The sequence below is a fragment of the Schistocerca cancellata genome, chromosome 8 (assembly GCF_023864275.1).
Source record: "Schistocerca cancellata isolate TAMUIC-IGC-003103 chromosome 8, iqSchCanc2.1, whole genome shotgun sequence".
In the NCBI taxonomy this organism is placed as follows: domain Eukaryota; kingdom Metazoa; phylum Arthropoda; class Insecta; order Orthoptera; family Acrididae; genus Schistocerca; species Schistocerca cancellata.
Window position 1 is genome coordinate 420,011,868 of NC_064633.1, and position 21,217 is coordinate 420,033,084.

The 21,217-nt window shown below is 46.5% G+C and overlaps 1 protein-coding gene across 1 annotated transcript in view; it reads right to left on the reverse strand.

Annotated features, from left to right (window-relative positions):
• The window catches only part of LOC126095606 (uncharacterized), a 100,504-nt gene extending 81,878 nt beyond the window's left edge, over nt 1-18,626 (reverse strand). Inside the window, exon 1 of the mRNA XM_049910375.1 lies at nt 18,272-18,626. Within this exon, the coding sequence (XP_049766332.1) occupies nt 18,272-18,574 (303 nt within the window). The 5' untranslated portion in view covers nt 18,575-18,626. The remainder of the gene's footprint in view (nt 1-18,271) is intronic.
• Between the last annotated feature and the right edge of the window lie 2,591 nt (nt 18,627-21,217).

Genomic DNA, 21,217 nt, shown 5'->3' on the forward strand with positions numbered 1-21,217 from the left:
GCAGATAAGCTTTGCGCTTGGAAATGTACAGATTGCGTGTAACCGGCCTTAAGAGCTACTACTTCAGATCGCTGATGTTGGCAGCAGTCGTAAACAAAACTTAGTCGACGCGAAATGTTACGAGCTGCGCCGTCGAAGCACAAGTACAAGCAGAATATTGGATTTCTTTACGTAACCACGCTATAAACAGCAAAACAACACTTGGCAGCCTTTGAAATAAAGAAAAAAAACATTGAAATAGTTAGTTCTAAGGATAACAGGTCACGTAAAATTAATTGACGTGAAAGAAATACCAGTATATGCATAATCGATTCCTTGACTAGTGACGATTACTCGATTAATTGCAATTAATCGCCCATCCCTAGTATGTACAAGTTAACACCAACAAGTGTTGCGACAATGGCAACAAGCAGATGAACCATCAATTTATTTTCAGCATCTATGAATGTTCTTGCGCAACTTTGTAGAGGCACCTTACCAACATTAAAAGAATGTACTGTTATGTTATAAATGGAAGTTAAACACAGTCATGTAAGAAAATGAAGTAAAATCTTAAAAATGACATCATCGTTGAAAAATTGTACACAGTATGCAAAACTGAATTTAGATTTCTGTACCCACGATATTCAGGATTTTAGTATTTACAAACAATGCGTGACTCTTTGGGAGAGAAATATTACATCTCAACAACCTCGGGCAATACAAATAAGCCACGAATAAATGAAATGAGGCTACCGATAAACTGAGTGACGAAACTACTAAATGAGTATGCGGTCCCATTAAGAACGATATCCATGGTGTGAGTTCTATCTCGGAAATATTTCCTACCCAAAAGTCACCTTCCCAGTTCACACATCACTACGTGCGCGGATCGTCATAAGCCTTAAATGGCTATTGGTGTGACAAAATAGTTTTGTTACAAAACACACTCGATAAATGGTTGCTCAGTCACAATTTAAATACTGGTTAGTAACTGCAAGGTGAATGTGAATACAAACGTCTATAAGATGAGATCGACGGGAAGTGCAAAATGGCTAAGCAGGAATGGTTGAAGGACAAATGTAAGGACGTAGAAGCATATTTCACTAGTAGTAAGATAGATGCTGCATGCAGGAAAATTGAAGAGACTTTTGGAGAAAACAGAATCACCTGCATTAATATCAAGAGCTCCGATGGAAAACCAGTCCTAAGCAAAGAAGGGAAAGCTGAAAAGTGGAAGGAGTATGGGTGATCTATACAAGGGAGAATTAATTGAGGGCATTATTATGGAGATGGCAGAGGACGTAAATGAAGATGAGGAGGGAGATATGATACTGTGTGAAGAATTTGACAAAGCACTGAAAGGGGAAAATTCAGGGAGCGAAAGGCTATTTGGAATTTGTACAGAGAACAGATGGCCGTTATAAGAGTCAGGGGCACGAAAGGGAAGCAGTGGTTGAGAAGGGAGTGAGACAGGGTTGTAGCCTATCCCCGATGTTATTCGATTTGTATATTGAGCAAGCAGTAAAGGAAACAAACGAAAAATTTGGAGTAGGAATTTAAGTCCAGGGAGAAGAAATAAAAACTTTGAGGTTCGCCGATGACATTGTAATTCTGTCGGAGACAGCAAAGGACTTAGAAGAGCAGTTGAATGGAATGGACAGTATCTTGAAAGTAGAATATAAGATGAACATCAACAAAAGCAAAACAATGAGAATGAAATGTTGTCGAATTAAATCAGCTAATGCTGAGGGAATTAGATCAGAAAATGGAACACTTAAAGTAGTGGCTGAGTATTGCTATTTGGGAAGCAAAGTAACTGATGGTCAAAGTAGAGAGGATATAAAATGAAGTTTGGCTATGGCAAGAAAAGTGTTTCTGAAGAAGAGAAATTTATTAACATCGATTATAAATTTTTGTGGTAGGAAGTCTTTTCTGTAAGTATTCATATGGAAGTGAAACATGGACGATAAATAGTTTAGGCAAGAAGAGACTAGAGGCTTATGAGATGTGGTGCTACAGAAGAATGCCCAATATTAGGTGGGTAGATCACGTAACTAATGAGGAGGAGCTGAATAGAACTGGCGAGAAGATAAGTTTGCGGTACAACCTGACTAGAAGAAGGGATCGGTTGGTAGGACACATTCTGAGGCATCACAGAATCACCACTTAAGTACTGGAGGGAAGCGTGGGGATGAAAATCGTGGATGGAGACCAAGAGATGAATACGCTAAGCAGATTCAGAAGATATAAGGTCGCAGTAGTTACTCGGAGTTGAAGAGGCTTACACGGGATAGAGTAGAATGGAGAGCTACATGAAATCAGTCTTTGGACTGAAGACCACCACCACAACAACAACAACAACAACAACAACAACAACTGTGAAGTGCTAATTTAAAGCAGTATTTTGCGTTACATTTCTTTTATGCACTGAAGGCACTGTGTGGCCACTCCCCAGTGTTTTCCAGCAGAGGCAGGAAGTCGTTGTCATTGGAACTACTGCCAAATATGCGATCTAAGAGTGGGTGGGACTCAGTGAGTAATTATTGTGCAACACCTTTCATTTAATTGATTTTATAATCTCTATGACAAATATGCACCGAATTTGAGCATGAACATGTCTCTAGTGCACTTTCACGAAGCCCAGCTTACCGGTGTGGCGCGAGAGTGTTCTCGGCGCTGATTGAAGTTTCCTCTCAGTTTTTCCACCGTCAACAAAGAGATGTAAGTGAGCAATTATGGATGAAAGTGGTTTACGTAGAATTTTAATCATTATACTTTGTAAATTCATAGTGAATAGAGTGATAAAATGACCGATATTCGTAAGTTTTTTGTACTTCATAAACGAATGAAATCCTAAAACGATAGTGAGGGATTCGAAAAATATGCTTGCCAGCGGCAGCCGGTTATCATGTGCTAATGTGCTACAGGACATTGTAAATTTTGGACTACAATTATGCAATTTCTCTACAAATCGAGCCTGAAATCACGCTAAAATTATAGCATTTCTCTTCAACTACATGCTGTCATGCATATAAAATGTTATGTAGCACTCTTTTTGCGATAACTAGAAACCAGAGTCGAGTTCTGAAATGATGTCAACCGTGCTATGATCAGCTCAGTGAAGGGACGCAGCTGTCGGCTTTCAACTGCACATGCTGTGATGTGACCTCACCCCTACTGGATCTGTGAGTGGTTCAAATGGTTCACATGGCTCTGAGCACTATGGGACTCAAGTGGTGTGGTCATAAGTCCCCTAGAACTTAGAACTACTTAAACCTAACTAACCTAAGGACATCACACACATCCATGCCCGAGACAGGATTCGAACCTGCGACCGTAGCGGTCGTGCGGTTCCAGACTGTAGCGCCTTTAACCGCTCGGCCACTCCGGCCGGCGATCTGTGAGTGTTATGTTGCTCACAGCACCAGGTCAGTACATGTAATACACAGTAATACATGTAATATACAGTGCAAGTGAGTGTGTGAGCGAGTTTTGAAAAGCACCTGACACGTCAGTGACGTGACCGATTGGTCGCCGGCACGGTAGCTCAGCGCGTTCGGTCAGAGGCTAGTCGGCTCACAGCCGTGTTAGCGTGCGGAGCTGCTCCGCGCGCCGTCCGACGCTCCGCTCTCGGCGGTGTTTACTTCCGCGTCGCGGTGTTTGTGTCTATCGAGTCCAGTACTAACGTACTCCATGGCGCACTCGTACCGCCGTGCAACGATCAAAGTAGCGTTTCAGGCCGAACATCCACGACCCAGAGCTTTCGAAGTCGAACGGTTCATACGAGAGGATCTACGTTTGAACCCCTAGGACGTAATCGGCATACATTTTTCCATCACTGGAAGTGTTGTATACATCAAGATGTCGACAGAGGAAATTTGCAATGACATAATTCACCGTCATGCCACCGGACTAAAATTTAAACACTCTGATGGAAATATGGGTGCTGTGACAGTCGCCCATGCTGGATTCGGTCTCCGGACATTGCGGGTGTTTGAGCTCCCATTCGAGGTGCTTCAGGATGTGGTCATTGCCGCTTTCCAACCATATGGCACCATCTTGGGTCACGTCGCGGAGAAGTGGCAAACATTTACGACCTACCCCATATTAAATGGCGTCCGGCAAATAAAAATTGAGCTCACGAAACATGTCCCATCGTACCTGCTGATTGGCGGTGTGAGGGCCATCATCATGTACGATGGACAGCCACGAACGTGCGCAGGATGTCCCAGGAGGGACATGTACGTTCCGAATGCTTACTCCGGCGTTTAATACAGACGCCGTGAAGAGAACCAGGCTTCGACGGTCACCTCCTTACCCATCACCTACGCCAAGGTTGCACAGGACCCCGTCGTGCCACTCCCGATTGCGCCAGCAGCATCGTCAACGCCAGCCGCCGCAGCACAACGCGCCGACGACACAAGCACGGAGTCGCCTACAGTGCTCGCTTCAGGACCGTCCGGGTTGCAGACCGAAACCGATGTTCCTGTTGGAACCATGGACGTCGCCCTCGGTGTCGTGCCGACGTCTGCCTTTGTCCAGACAGGTTCGGTGTCAGACGACGGGTGACCACATTCTGATTCAGAAGGCCACATCAGAAAACAGCGGTCACCTCGCAAACACAGGAAACGACGACGAACGCCTTCTGATGGAGCCCTTTCTCAGACAGCCCCGCGAGATATCGACCTGATGTCTGACGGTGATCTCCCACATTGAGTCCAGTCACGCGATGCGGCAGCAACAGGCGCTCCTCCTGTGACGCCTCCTCTCTCAGCCTTGGAATTGTCTTCGCCGTTGTCAACGAATGATGACGGAGGTCCCCCTGCCACTCATGTTGCGGAATCCACAACACCCGTTCCAGAAGTACGTGACCGTCACATGTCCACGTCGTCAGCTTCCTGGGCCGATGACGTTGAAGAAGAAGTGGAACAGACTGCCAGCGTGTCTGCACAGGAGTCCACTACGGCGACACTGGGGCTGGCGCCCCGCCAGTAATTATCACCACTGCGGCACCACCGGCGGGTCTCCATCTGCCGGCTACTTCTACCGCACGTTCTGCAAATACTGAGGATGGCCGTACACAGCAATATCGTATCGCCACGATGAATCTTGCCACCATTCGTGCCCCCCATAAACTGGCCATGTTCCGAGACACTATTTACTCTGTGGATGTGGATATAGCACTCTTACAAGAGGTGTTTGTGGCTGACTTCCTAGTTCCCACGGGATACAACGCCCATGTTTCCCCCGCATCCGACACCTGTAGCGGCGTCGCCATCCTGCTACGCGACGGACTCCCTGCAGAGGACGTCATCTACCTCCCCACTGCGCGAGGTATGGCCCTCTCACTGTTCGGCGTGCGTATTATTAATATCTACGCTCCGTCCGGCACTGGCCGCCGTCATGACCGACAAACTTTTTTGCCGAAAGCGTCACACCCCTCTTCACCGGTCCGCAGGACGATTTGGTACTCGGTGGGGATTTTAACTCGACACAAGAGCCCGCGGACCAACTCCCACGACATTCCCCTTGTGCATTCTGTCAGTGGTCATCGACCGTCTACGACTTGTTGACACATGGAAGAAGCTCCACGGAATTCAACCGGGCTATTCATTCTACACCTCTCACTCGTCAAGCCGCATAGATCGCATCTACGTTACCCGCTCCCTTGCTGATGGCACACGTCATGCGGAAGTCTGGCCCTTGGCCTTTTCAGATCATGATGCGTACCTCTGTACCTCTGTGACGTCACTCTCGCCCGACAGCGAGTGTTGCATAATCGTGGTCTGTGGAAACTCAATGTCGCTCACCTGACCTCCACAGACTGTCGCCGTATGATCGAAGAAGCGTGGGCACGCTGCCGCCATCGTCGAGAAGCCTATGACTCCACCTTATCATGGTGGCTCTCCTGTGCAAAGCCGACCCTCAGGAAGACACTGATGAGTTATGGGAAGTAATTTAAGGGGTGGCAAACTAATACCCAGCACTTCTACTACACCATACTACGTGACTGTACGACGATGCCTTTCTCGCCAGCACGGCAGTCGATGGTCCATCGCACGAAGGCGCAGATCTCCTTGATCATGCGGCGTCACTTGGAAGGCACTGTAGTCCGTTCTCGAGCTTCTAATCGTATCCCTCAAGAACGTTCGTCGATGTACCACCTCCTTCAGGAAAGACAACGACGACGACGAGCTCTGATCCAAGTCCTCACTGATGTGGAAGGGCGCCGGCACGACACCCAACAAAGCATCGGTCGTACTCCCCATGCTCATTTTGCCGGGCTATACGCAGCCGTACCGCATTCTGCAGCCCTGATCACAGAAGTCGCTCAGCTTACTACGAACACTCTTCCGGAGGATGCAGTGCATGACCTCCAAGACGACGTAACCACAGATGAAGTGGTAGATCAAGGCGGGTTCCGATAACAGATCTCCTGGACCTGACGGTATACCCATCGAATTTTATAAAAGTTTTCACTATTTGTTGGCTTCCACGTGGACGGCAATCGCACAAGAGCTGATGTCACCGATGACAGTGGTCCCGAGCGCCTTTTTAGATTGCATTATTATCCCCGTACGTAATCCGCGTGGGTTAACGAGGGTCCAGGACTATCGACCAATTACTTTGCTCAACAGCGACATGAAAATATTCACACGGCTACGGGCATCGCGACTCAAGAAGGTCGCACGTTACGTCACATCCTGCGACCAGACTTCCCTAGGAGGCGACAACAACATCCGTACGGCCCTTTGCCGTTACAGAGACATGATAGCATTAGCGCATTATCAACGTCTCCCTGGCGCCTTGGCTTCACTGGACTTTAGCCAGGCTTTCGACCGTGTTGACCACTTCTATTTACGGACAGTTCTTCAGTATATGGGTTTTCCTGGCGGTATTGTCACAGTGGTTATGCGCCTGTTGAGTAGTGCAACCTCTAAAATCATGTACAATGGTCGCCTAACACCGCCCCTGGTCATCGCACGATTTTCCACGATTTTGTATGCTTTCGCCTTGGAACCCCTGCTCCAGGGCATGCACCAACGTTTGGAAGGTATGGCTGTGCACGGCCACCGTTTTTGTTGTACAGCCTACGCAGATGACATAGTACTATATCTGCGCAGTGAAGATGAAGTACGAGCAGCACTGACATGGGTGGCGACTTACGGCGAAGAGCCGGGGAGCTGCCTGACCGTGTCAAAATCCAAGGTCCTGCTCATTGATGAGGGCTTCCCGGAGAGATGCGTTGCCCCCCCCCCCCCTTAGTGTTGCCGCCAACATACGATGTCTTGGGCTTGATTTCGCAGCAGATCTGCGCCGCTCAGCGACTATCAATGGTAGACGCTTGCTACAGACAATCAGAGCAAATCTCGCAGATCACCGGCTACGAGCTCTAGACGTTATCCAACGCGCGCAATACATGAACATGTATCATGCTTCCCGTATACCACACGTGGCTCAAGTACTACCAGTCCCAAATCTCCTGGCCCGACGACTGTTGATGGCTTTCGGCTCCTTCGTCAGCTCGGGGATGTTATTCAAGGCGAATCCCTTGCACTGCCACGAGATCGTGGCGGGGTGGGACTCATCCACGTGCCGACTCGTGTCAAGGCACTATACGTCAGCTCCCAACTAAAACTTTGGCATCGTTGCCCGCAGAGCCTTACTAGGACTACTCCTGCTTCAAAACTTTGCGCCGGCCTCCTTGTTCGCCACAGTACTGGTATCGACCATTCCAACCCCCTTTTATTACATCCAACGATTTTTCCTGGAGTTCAGTTATGTCTACCGGTCCTTACCACTTACACGTTTGTACCTCACGAAAACAATCTCCGAATTGTTACAACAGTGCCGCCCCTCCAACCCCATCGAACGTAAGTATCCACAGTACGTGTGGCGACACATATGGAAGGCGATCCATTCGCGTTTTCTCGAATCAGTCGTTCAATCAGCGTGGTACATCACCGTGAATGGCAAACAAGTTAACCGAGATCGTCTGCACCGCATCCATCTCGCCGATTCATCCCTCTGCACCCACTGTGGAGTGGATGACACGGATGTCCACCAGTTCCACTGTGGCACAGCGTTCGACGTCTTGACACTTGCGCGGAAAATTTTGACGTTTCTTACTCGCCAGACACCGGCTCAGATCGACGTCCACATGCTTTTGTACCCCGATAAGACTTTCTACCCCTCCGCCAAAACTCACTCTGTGAATTGGATCTGTGGCCACACGATCCGCTTTCTTTTTACTTCTGGCGACAAGTCTACGCTAGGATATTGGACTTATCTCAACGAACGACACTGCGTCCTGATACGCAACCCACGCTATAAGCAATATTTTTCCTATTTCTTACGGAGCACCTTCGATGACCCACCTCGTAGCTGGAACGTCCAAGCTCTGAGAATCTGAAAACTGTATTAACCGAACCGAACTGAATAGATCTGCTACCCAGAACCCACGCCTGCGCAGTGAGAAGACACGTTTGGACGAGCTGGCCTGCTGTAGGCGGAGACACTTCAGGAGCTCCTGTAAGAACTGGTCTTTAACTACAAGTCGCACGACGACTTTATATATATTGTTTCTTCGCCAACAAGACGAAGGAGACTCATTTTTGTTTACTGGAAGGAGAAACCAGTATAATTGGAGTCTTTGTTTGCTTTTAAAAAAAAGGAAAAATAACTTTTCCTTATTTATTCCTCATAATTTGTTCTTAAAGGGAAAAAAAGAGGGTTAGCTGCCCTCTGTAATAAAAAAAAACTGAGTTAATCGGTCAAAAACGAACTTAAACGGGTGTCTTACGACGTCCGCCCCGAGCAGATGCAACGAACGAAAAAAAAAAAAAAAAAAAATTGGTGAAGCCCACTGACTGGCAGTTTGTCAGGTCATATCCCATTCCCGTTCCTACCATCCTACTTTTTCATTTTATTTTATTACTCGTAATGTTAAACCAGTAATTAAAAATTTAAATATATTTAAACATTTCAATGATGGCTGGGTGTTGTGTGCTGTCCTTAGGTTAGTTAGGTTTAAGTAGTTCTAAGTTCTAGGGGACTTATGACCACAGCAGTTGAGTCCCATAGTGCTCAGAGCCATTTGAACCATTTTTTAAACATTTCAATTTATGTATGTAAAATTAATATATTCAATTTAGTTACGATTATTATCCCTCTACGTAAGAGGCTATATATGGTGGTAAAAAAAGTGAGTATCAAAGGCAGTTCAATAAGAGAGTGTTTTCTTTAGATGATCTGCTAAGGAGGCCCTTTTCCAGTAGATCTTTGGAGGAGAAAGAGAAATTTAAAGAGTTAGGTAGATGTACTCCAAACGTTAATCTAACAACAGAAGGGTGTGAGGCGAGGTTCACCGATTTGGCTCAAACTATTTGAGTAGAAGCAGGTACACGTCTTTTTCAAGTTCTCAGAATATTTTGCCCGAGTGGGCCATAGGAGAGTGTAAAACAAACTCTATAGATTCACACACAGAGTACAAGGGATTTTTGAGTAACACTTTTCGCACTGGTAAGGTGGCCCAGTAGTGAAGCGCATCAACTGGCAATTTATTGGCTCGGGTTCGATTCCCGGTGCTACTGTTAGATACACTCATTTTATTTTATTCCTCAGAATGTTGAATGATTAATTGTACAATTTAAATATATTTAAACATTTCAATGTATCTATGTAAAATTAATATATTCAGTTTAGTTACGATTGCGACCCTTGTAAGTCAGAAGGCTATAGGTCACCATATTATGGCACACTGGTATAATTCTGCACGAGGCGTCACTGGTACCTGCAGTGAAATAATACAAGAAATGGGTGATTCGGACTTATTAAAAATCCCAGTAATTGTCCTACTGGAGAGAGTAACTAATCAGAATCAAACTGTATAGTTTTGTTATGCATTATCCTACAGGTTGTGCTTAATCGTGAGAGGGGACACGATGTAGTTTTCACATAAATCTATTTGAAAATCAATGTTGAGGTTTGTGTTAGCGGTTCAAAAGTAAGGGAAATGTTACACAAACGAAATTTTTAAGTCAAGGAAAAGTTAGTGAGAGAACAGGGCGTGTGGCGGGACCAACAGAAAATAACATTAAGTTACTGGAAAAAGTAAAGTCTGGGAATGTAAAAATAGGTTTTACTATAATTATTTTGTTAGCTAGTTTATGACATTGACCAGGTACTAAAAGTGCACTGGGGAATGTACGAGTAATAGGAGGAATGAAGAGCAGATAAGAATATCTTCACATTCACATGCGGGGGGAAAATGTTTTGCCCCACACAACATGCAAACGTGCAAGCATCCCTGACACCAATCATTGTTATCGCCGCCCCCCCCCCCCCCTCCAAGCGGAAGACGTCCTTGCTTGTGCTCCACATTTTACGTCGTTTTTATGACATATACTGACGCTACAATGATCATCTTTGTCATTCTACTGTAGAAGGTGTTACGTAACCAGTTAAGTGAAAAAATCTCGTAGGTTTATTTACTTATATGTATGCACATCAGGAGACTTCCGGTATTTCCTGTACCTGAATAACATCGCTGTGTCATATGAATTCGCTTCTAACACCTATGTTCAAAGTGCACGTAAAAATTAAACGTGCTTTCCGTATTAATTGCATCAATACTCGAGTTTGAGTCGTCTTGTATTGTGTTTATTCGTACGCTGAGTGCCGCGAAAAATATTCTTCGTGCTGTAGCATCAACTGTAATCAATATTTGTGCTTTACGGAATCTTAGGAATAGTCTCCTCACTGAAAATAAAATGTTGGCCCCAAATTTTGGCGTGTATCTTCGTCAATAAAGATTAATTTTTGAGAGTGTTGTGCATAACATATTTCGCACTAATTCGCCGTTTGTGATTTCCAGTTACTACAGCATATATTATGACGTACATATCAAGTCGCGTTTAGTTTATGTTTCAAAAGGAATGTTTAATACTATTTTAGAGTTTCTTGGCAGGCACACCCTCCAAAAAATTTCAGGAAATCAGCAACTTTAATCCCAAGTTTTTCTGTTGCCTTCATAGAAATCTCGTTTAACGCATTAACTGCTTCGGTTCTTAAAGGGAATTCGTAATACATTTAGTTAACAGATCCAGAAATTAAAAAGATTCAGAAAGCGTATCTTACGCTAGTTTGTTTACGGTTCTGTAAAAAATTGCACCAGTCACAATGTAGCCCCCCTGTGAATGCTGTTCACGAACACAGGATGAGTTAGTTGACATTCGTAAGCAGCCGGAAATTGCCCTGGCTACCGTCAAGCGATTGAGAGATGCTGCAAATAGGTGTGTCGGGAGGCCGGCCGCAGTGTCCGAGCGGTTCCCGGCGCTTCAGTCCGGAACCGCGCTGCTGCTATGGTCGCAGGTTCGAGTCCTGCCTCGGGCGAGGATGTGTGTGATGTCCTTAGGCTGGTTAGATTTAAGTAGTTCTAAGTCTAGGGGACTGATGACCTTAGTAGTTAAGTCCCATAGTGCTTAGAGCCATTTGAACCATTTATGTCGGGAGGTAAGCCGGAAGTCAGGCACCAAAGATACCTAAGTTACCTCAAATACTAGCCTCTCTTGCAGATCCTGTCTCCCCTGCAGGATCTCTCACTGCTCGTCTGTCACTGCTCTGTCAGTGACAGACCAGGAGCAGGCGCCCTGCACGGGAAAGGCGGGGACCAGTGGAACTCAGGTTATTACACCTATCCGTTTAGGCAACAAGTTTACTGTTTTGTACTGAAAGCACAACTGTTCCACTGAGACTCTCTTCACCTGTTGTAAAACGTGGTGTGTCCTACGTCAAGGAGAGGCAAATGCAAAAGGGTTGGGGGTCTATTAATAGTCGGCTGTCCAAACGTATGGCGGATAATGGTAGTAATGGGTTCTCCTTAAGTAAACAAACCGCCCAGTTGCGCTAGCCTAATTTAATGACCCTTACGTAAACAAACTGTTCACTTGGACACATGTTTTGTTTATTTACAACATACTTTAAGAGTAATAACTGTAACTATAATTACCGTAATTCGTGGGCAAGATGGTGACCTAGTGGCTACATGTTTACCCATGTGTTCAATACTTTTAGCTTAAAGTGACAATTGCCTTTTTTAATTACGGCAATATATGTCTCAAAAAATGAAGTCCCCAACATATCCACTGCCCCCACTGCTCCTTAGCATCCTAGAGATTGTCATTCTTAATATCGATCTCACTACAGCAGCAGTAAATCCAGGTGATGTTGCGAATTTTCAGCGTAGCGTAGTACCCAGCGGTTTTGGCCTAGTTTTTGCAAATTTTCGACACCCACACTATTTTCTGCAACATATAACGCTATTTACGGCTTCATGTCTAATGATTTTTTAAAAAGAAGAAACACATTTCACTGCTATTTTCTGATTCCCCTGCACCTTAAAACAAGATACACACAAATACGAGTTTCTCTTCTGTCCCCCCCCCCCCCCCCTACCCCTCCACCCCACATTTTAAGAAGATAGACACAAATATGGGTTTCGTGGCTGATTTTACCCATTTTTTAAAACAACACACGTAAATGCGGATTTTGCTGCTGCTTTATCGATTTTCAGGAAACACACGCAGAATACGTACCTTTAAATGTTTAATAACTAACACAAGCAACATATGACGCTATTTACGGTTTTTAGGCAAAGTTTATCGATTTCCCCGTAGTATTCTGCAAATACCTATAATTTTACCGATTTTTTATGACGACGCACCTAAATACAGGATTTCGTTAAAACCTATTTCTCCACAAATGTCTCCTTTTTTTTTAAGAATACACGCGCAAAAATATCTTCCAAACAATCACCACAATCTAACAAATTATACAGAAATTTAAAGTTTTATTTAACACCAAAATATGCACCAAGCTTACATTTCAATTAAAACGAACTTACTAGCTGCACTTTTAGTGTGTGACTTCACTATCGGCTACATGATTATAGTGGACTTGTAAAAAATAACAGCTGGAATGTTTCTGCAGAAAGGTACATACAGTGAGATGACTTAAGTCATGGGATAGCGATATGACTATATATAGCTGGCAGTAGTATCGCGAACACAAAGTAGAAAAGGGCAGTGCATTGAAAGAGCTGTCATTTGTACTCAGTTGATTCATGTCAGTAGGTTGCCGACGTGATTGTGGCTGCACGACGGAAATTAAGAGAGTTTGAACGCCGAATGATAGTTGAGCTAGAAAGGTGGAACATTCAGTTTCGGAAATCGATGGGGAGTTCAATATTCCACGAGGCATAGTGTCAAGAGCGTGACGAGAATACCAAATTTCAGGCATTACCTCTCACCACGGACAACGCAGAGGCCGAGGGCCTTCACTTGACGACCGACAGCCGCGCGGGGAAGCCGTTGGGTCCGAGGCGTCTTGTCACGGTTCGCGCGGCTGCCCCGTCGGAGTTTCGAGTGTGTGTTGTCCTTAGCGTAAGTTAGATTAAGTAGTGCGTAAGCCTAGGGACCGATGACCTTAGCAGTTTGGTCTCATAGTCCTTACCACAAATTTCCAAATTTAACGACCGAGAGCAGCGGCGGTTGCGTATAGTTATAAGAGCTATCAATGTGGGACGTACGACGACCGTATCCGTTAGGCAAGTGCTTCAAAATTTGGCGTTAATGGAATATGGCGGCACGACATCACCTGTAGCTCCTCTGCTGGGCTCTGACCATATAGGTTGGATCGTAGACGACTGAAAAACGGTGGTCTGATCAGATGAGTCCCGATTTCAGTTGATAAGAGCTGTGGGGTGTGGTGCAGAGCCCACGAAGCCATAGACCCAGGTTGTCAACAAGGTACTGTGCGAGTTGGTGGTGGTTCCATAATGGTGTAGGCTGTGTTTACATGCAATGGACTGGATCCTCTGGTCCAACTAGCCTATCTGGATACCATTTGCAGCCATTCATGGACTTCATGTTCCTCAGCAACGATGGGATTTTTGTGGATAACGATGTGCCATGTCACCGGACCACAACTGTATGCCGGCCGGTGTGGCCGAGCGGTTCTAGGCGCTTCAGTCTGGGCATGGATGTGTGTGATGTTCTTAGGTTAGTTAGGTTTCAATAGTTCTAAGTTCTAGGGGACTGATGACCTCAGATGTTAAGTCACATAGTGCTCAGAGCCATTTGAACCATTTTGAACAACTGTATGCGTTTGGTTTGAAGAACATCCTGGACAATTCGATCGATTGATTTGGCCGCTCAGGCCGCCGAGATGTCAGTTCTTGCAAAAATTCCTGCACCGGCGACACTTTCGCAATTGTGGGCGCCTATAGAGGCAGCATGGCTCAATATTTCTGCGGGGCAGTTCCAGTACTTGTTGAGTCCATTCCATGACATTAGGAGGTATCCCTGACTTTTGACACCTCAGTGTACTTCGCTAACATGCTGCACATTTGCACCTCTACCACCAGGTTAAGGATAGCAGAAATGTACTAAAAGACAATAACTTTCCGTACTTCGCACAGTGTTTCGTATTGCACTGCATCGCACTCTCCAAAGTGCTTGTCTTTATGTCAGGAAGGCCATGGAAAGAGGGTTACCATTACTTCTTTATTTAAAACTGGAAAGAAAAGCGACAGCGCGTCTCCCAGGCCGGTCCGTCCGCACGCTGCCGTTACGTAGCTGTCGACTGCAGCATAGACATTGCAGTCAATGTCGAAGACGGCTTGTTTCAGACTGTAAATCAACTAAACGTTATGATTACATAGCTAGAGTTGTCTTGACCAGTGGCTGCGGCCTCCACTCCACCCCTCCACATCCCACCCACCCGCCCCGCGCCCAGGAGGAGGAAAGTGAAGCCGACAGTTCGTTGCGTCCGCATTGCGCCGTTGCCAGCCTCTATGAGCGGTATCCGTCTTCACATATCTCGATTTAAAAAAAAGCGTTATATGAATGTGTCGTGTCTGTTCTTTCGGACACGGCCGAAAGAACAGACACCATGCGGAAATCGCAGCTGTGATACATATTACGCAAGTTGAAGGGAAATGGGGGAGAAAGGAAAGGACAGGGAAGGAACTATCTTAGGAGAAGAAGAACTTCTTAGCAAAAATGACAGTAAAACACTGTACTGTGGGTAACCGGTTTCGGTAAAACTGTGTTGTCATCATCAGATCTTCGTACAGCTTATTATAAACATCTTGTGCCAGATGCACACAAAATATTTCCAGTGAATCTTCAGATGCACTACATATGACATAAATGATGTGTTGGCACGTCCAATTTGTCGTGATTTGAGAGCACAGTAATTTTAATTTTTTATTTTGATGTGCCAACACATCATTCATGTCATATGTTGTACATCTGGAGAACTGATGGAAAGATTTTGTGTGCATCTAGCACAAGATGTTTATAATAACCTGTACGATGATCTGATGATGACGACATAGTTTTACCGAAACCAATTATCCACAATACGGTGTTTTATTGCGATTTTGGCTTTCTTCTTCTAAGTAAGCAAATATAGATCACCCCTTCGTACTCAGTATGAGTAAGCTAATGGAAGGAACTATAGATGTCAGCTGCATCGGAATAGCGAAATCAACGGCGACGAGTGAAAATGTGTGCCAGGCGGGAATTCGAACCCGGGATGTCCTGCTTACTAAGGCAGTTGCGTTAACCACTGCGCCATCCCGACACAGTGTTCATTGGAATTTCGCGAACTATCTCGCCACACCATCCGGCCACTTATTCACAGACCTCGTCCATGTCCTCCACGCTCGCTACTTTGGGATTTCCACAGGAGATCAAACGTAACTGTGCATCTGCACGGAAGGTGGTGGATTCATTTCCCATCGTGGCGAGTCCATTAAAATTGCTACACCACGAAGATGACGCGGTACAGAGGCGAAATTTAACCGACAGGAAGAAGATGGTGTGGTATGCAAATGATTAGCTTTTCAGAGCATTCGCACAAGGTTGGTGCCGGTGGCGACACCTACAACGTGCTGACTTGAGGAAAGTTTCCAACCGATTTCTCATACACGAAAAGCAGTTGACCGGCGACGCCTGGTGAACCGTTGTTGTGATGCCTCGTGTAAGGAGGAGAAATGCGTACCATCGCGTTTCCGACTTTGATAAAGGTCGGATTGTAGCCTATCGCGATTGCGGTTTATCGTATTGCGACATTGCTGCTCGCGTTGGTCGAGATCCAATGACTGTCAGCAGAATATGGAATCGGTGGGTTCAGGAGGGTAATACGGAACGCCGTACTGGATCCCAACGGCCTCGTATCACTAGCAGTCGAGATGAAAGGCATCTTATCCGCACGGCTGTAACGGATCGTACAGCCACGTCTTGATCCCTGAGTCAACAGATGGGGGCGTTTGCAAGACAACAACGATCTGCACGAACAGTTCGACGACGTTTGCAGCAGCGTGGACTATCAGCTCGGAGACCGTGGCTGCGGTTACCCTTGACACCGCATCATAGAGAGGAGCGCCTGCGATGGTGTACTCAGCGACGAACCTGGGTGCACGAATGACAAAACGTCATTTTTTCGGATGAATCCAGGTTCTGTTTACAGCATCATGATGCTGGGGTTCCATTGGTTACATGTCTCGGTCACCTCTTGTTCGCATTGACGGCATTCTGAACAGTGGACGTTACATTTCAGATGTGTTACGACCCGTGGCTCTACCCTTCATTCGATCCTTGCGAAACCCTACATTTCAGCAGGATAATTCAAGACCGCATGTTGCAGGTCCTGTATGGGCCTTTCTGGACACAGAAAATGTTCGACTGCTGCACTGGCCAGCACATTCTCCTGATCTCTCACCAACTGAAAACGTCTGCTCAGTGGTGGCCGAGCAACTGGCTCGTCACAATACGCCACAATACTCTTGATGACCTGTGGTATCGTGTCGAAGCTGCATGGGCAGCTGTACCTGTACACGCCATCCAAGCTCTGTTTGACTCAATGCCCAGGCGTATCAATGCCGTTATTACGACCAGAGGTGGTTGTTCTGGGTACTGATTTCTCAGGATCTGTGCACCCAAACTGCGTGAAAATGTAATCACATGTCAGGTCTTGTATAATATATTTGTCCAATGAATACCCGTTTATCGTCTGCATTTCTTGTTGGTGTAGCAATTTTAATGGCCAGTAGTGTATGAATGCCTGTTGTCTGGTCTTTCGGAGTTAACGCAACTGTGTAGTAAGCAGAAGATCCCGGGTTCGACCCCTCGTCCGACACACATTTTCACTCGTCGCCGCTGATTCTGCATAGAGTCCCGATAGAGCTTATAGCGATATATTTATGTAATGTGTATACATAAACATACAGTTATAAATGTCTCCGTTAGTAGTCGCTAATTATAACAATATGTTTACTTTTGTGCTGTAACATCTAGCTTTAATCAGCGATGGAAATATATTTGCGAACACCGACCGTGTGCGGCTGGTTCTTGTTGGATCGTCTGATCAGTTGGAAGTTGCATTGCAGAGGAGAGTAAATGCCTATCCAAATATAATTATTTTAGAATAGCTCAACAAGAATTTACCAGTAGAATATGGCGCGGAGAAAATATTTCGCCGCATGCAACTTCCGTCCGATTTCGACGAAATAATTCGTGACTGTGAACTCTCTATTTGGCAGAAACATAAAGAAAATTAAATAACTTCATGAAGGAGTGAGACATTGATTCGATACTAAATAAATAGTCCATACACCAGTTCCATTTAACTCTGTATTTATGGCAATTAGTAGATGAACTTACACTGCAATGAAGGATTTAACATGGATGACGTTTTGAGTGGCACTTCTCGTAATGAAAATAATTCCTTTGACGTTTTCACATACACGTCGCACAATAAATCTACTGCTATGCAGTATTGCACTTTTAGTATTGCACTTTTACTTTACACTAAAATAATATTATTTTTAACAATAATAATACGGCGGCAAGACATGCGCGTCCGACACGAGTTACAAGAGACAAGAGAAAAAAAATGAGAAACTGAGTAACTGTTCATCGAGAATACTCGTATCTTGTACATCAAAAGAATGTGTAAAAGTGTTCTTCTTCTGTCCGTTTTCAAAGTCAGTAACTTGCTGCATCTCTGACGGCGCTTCGACAATAAACAAGTTACGTCACAGGTCGTTCACCTTTTACATTCTCGGAACATTATTTGCTAACTGTAGCTGTTGCCGAGCGACTGCTCGATTAGTGAATGATTTAAAATGATAAGGCAATCCCTTCTCATTCTTTCCTCCCCTCCCCCTTCCCCTTCAATTTACGAGAACGAGAAACGGGTGTCGGCGGCAGCGCTGGCTTACGCGGTGGGAGAGGCGCTCCGCGGCGGCGGCGGCGTACAGCTTGGCGAGCTGCTCGCGGCGGCTGCGGTCCTCCGCCTCCTCGGCGGCGTCGGCCTCGCGCTGCAGCCGCTCCGCCCAGGCGCGCTGCACGGCCGGGTCGCCCGCCAGGCTGCAGCGCGAGCTGCCGCCCTTGCACCGGCTCTTGTACACCACCAGCAGCACCATCAGGCTGAAGAAGCCGCCCAGCGTGCCCGCGATGCGGATGCCCGTCATCGGGTCGTACGTGCCGTAGAACTCGGCACGCGCCACCTCGCGCGGGTTCATCGTCGTCGACCCGTCCGCGGCGGCGTCGGAGGCGGACGCGGGGGCGGAGGCTGTCGTGTCGGCGGCGGCGGCGGCGGTCGGAGGCGCGGCGCCCACGCCGGTCGCATTCATCGCCTCCGTCAGGCCTGCGCCTGCACACACACGAGCCGTCCCTTAAAGCCACGCACAAATTGAAAATGCACTGAAGCTCTAAAGAAACTAGTGTAGGCATGCATGCCTGCCGGGGTGGACGAGCGGTTCTAGGCGCTACAGTCTGGAACCGCGCGACCGCTACGGTCGCAGGGTCGAATCCTGCCTCGAGCATGGATGTGTGTGATGTCCTTAGGTTAGTTAGATTTAAGTAGTTCTAAGTTCTAGGGAACTGATGACCTCAGATGTCCCATAGTGCTCAGAGCCATTTGAACCATTTTTGTAGGCATGCATGTTCAGATACACAGATATGTAAACAGGCAGAAAGGGACGCTGCGATCGGCAACGTCTATGTAAGACGACAAATGTCTGCCTCATTGTTAGATCGGTTACTGTTGCTACAATGGCAGGTTATCAACATTTAAGTGAGTTTGAACGTGCTCTTATAGTCGGCGCACGAGCGATAGGACACACCATGTCCTAGGCAGTGATGAAGTGGAGATTTTCCAGTACGACCGTTTCACAAATGTACAGTGAATACCAGGAATCTAGCAAAACATGAAATCTCTGACATCACTGCGGCCGGAGAAAGATACTACAAGAACGGGACCAACGACGACCGAAGTGAATCGTTCAACCAAACAGAAAAAATGGCTCTGACCACTATGGGACTTAACTTCTGAGGTCATCAGTCCCCTAGAACTTAGTACTACTTAAACCTAACTAACCCAAGGACATTACACACATCCACGCCCCAGACAGGATTCGAACCTGCGACCGTAGCGGTCGCGCGGTTCCAGACTGTATCGCCTAGAACCGCTCGGTCACACCGGCTGGCCAACGTAACAGCACTTTATAGATTGCAGCAGATTTCAGTGCTGGGCCATGAACAAGTGACGGTGTACGAACCTTTCAACGAAACATAATCCATATGGGCATTCGAAGCCGTGTTACCTTGATGACTGCACGACACAAAGCTTTACGCCTTGCCTGGCCCGTCAGCACCTACATTGGACTGTTGATGACAGCAAACATGTTGCCTGGTGGGACGACTCTCGTTTCAAATAGTATCGAGCGGATGGAATTGGAGGGGTATTGAATCCATGGTCCCTACATGTCAGCAGGGGACTGTTCAAGCTGGTGGAGGCTCTGTAACGATATGGGGCGCGCTCAGTTGGAATGATGTGGGACCCCTGATACGTCTAGATACGACTCTGATAGGTGACACCTACGGAAAAATTCTCTCTAATCACCTGCATCCATTCATATCAATTGTGCATTTCGACGGACAAATCCAGCAGGACAATGCGACACCCAACACGTCCAGAATTGAAATTTGAAATTTGTGGTAATGTCATATGGGACCAAATTGCTGAGTTCATCGGTCCCTAGGCTTACGTACTACTGAATGTAACTTTAACTTACGCTAAGGACAACACACACACCCATGCCCGAGGGAGGACTCGAACCTCCGACGGGGGGAGCTGCGTGGACCGTGACAAGGCGCCCTGGACCACGCGGCTATCCCGCGTGGCGCCCACAATGGCTATAGAGTGGTTCCAGGAACATTCTTCTGAGTTTAAACTCTTCCGCTGGGCACTAAACACCCCAGATGAACATAACTGAGCATATCCGGGATGCATTGCAACGTGCTGTTCAGAAGAGATCTCCACCCGCTCTTACTCTTACGGATTTATGGACAGCTCTGTAGGAGTCATGATGTCGATTACCTTCAGCACTATTTCAGACATCACTCGAATCCATGTCACGTCATGTTGCGGCACTTCAGTGTGCTGGCGGTGTCCTTACACGATATTAGGCAGGTGTACCAGTTTCTTTGGCTCTTCAGTGTAGTACACACATCAAAAGTTTTGCATCACCCTGGACGCGTCGTGCTGGCGTGATGCTTTTGTGAATGTCCCTCACTGATCAGAGTGTCACACCTGATGTTGTTTGGTAACATACACTATGTGATCGAAAGTATCCGAACATCTGGCTGAAAACGACTTACAAGTTCGTGGCGCCCTCCATTGGTAATGCCGGAATTCAACATGGTTTTGGCCCACCCTTAGCCTTGATAACACCTTCCACTCTCGCTGGCTTACCTTAAGTCAGGTGCTGGTCACGGAGTGCTACACTGAGGAGAGGTAGCGATGTCGGTCGGTGGGGTTCAAATGGCTCTGAGCACTATGGGACTTAACATAAGAGGTCATACTTAAACCTAACTAACCTAAGGACATCACACACATCCATACCCGAGGCAGGATTCGAACCTGCGACCGTGGCGGTCAGCCTGTAGAACACCTTTGCGACTGCGTGCCAGGCCGGCCACAACCAATAGTGAGATCGTATTGCCTCTTTGGCAGTGGCTTGCCTGTCCCTGGACATGAATCCAACTGAACACGTGTGGGATCAATTGAAACGAGATGTTTTTCAACGTCGACAAGCGACCACGTATTCTACGTGGCTTACGCACAATTACCACTGAAGGGTCGGACTATTCGGACCAAAACT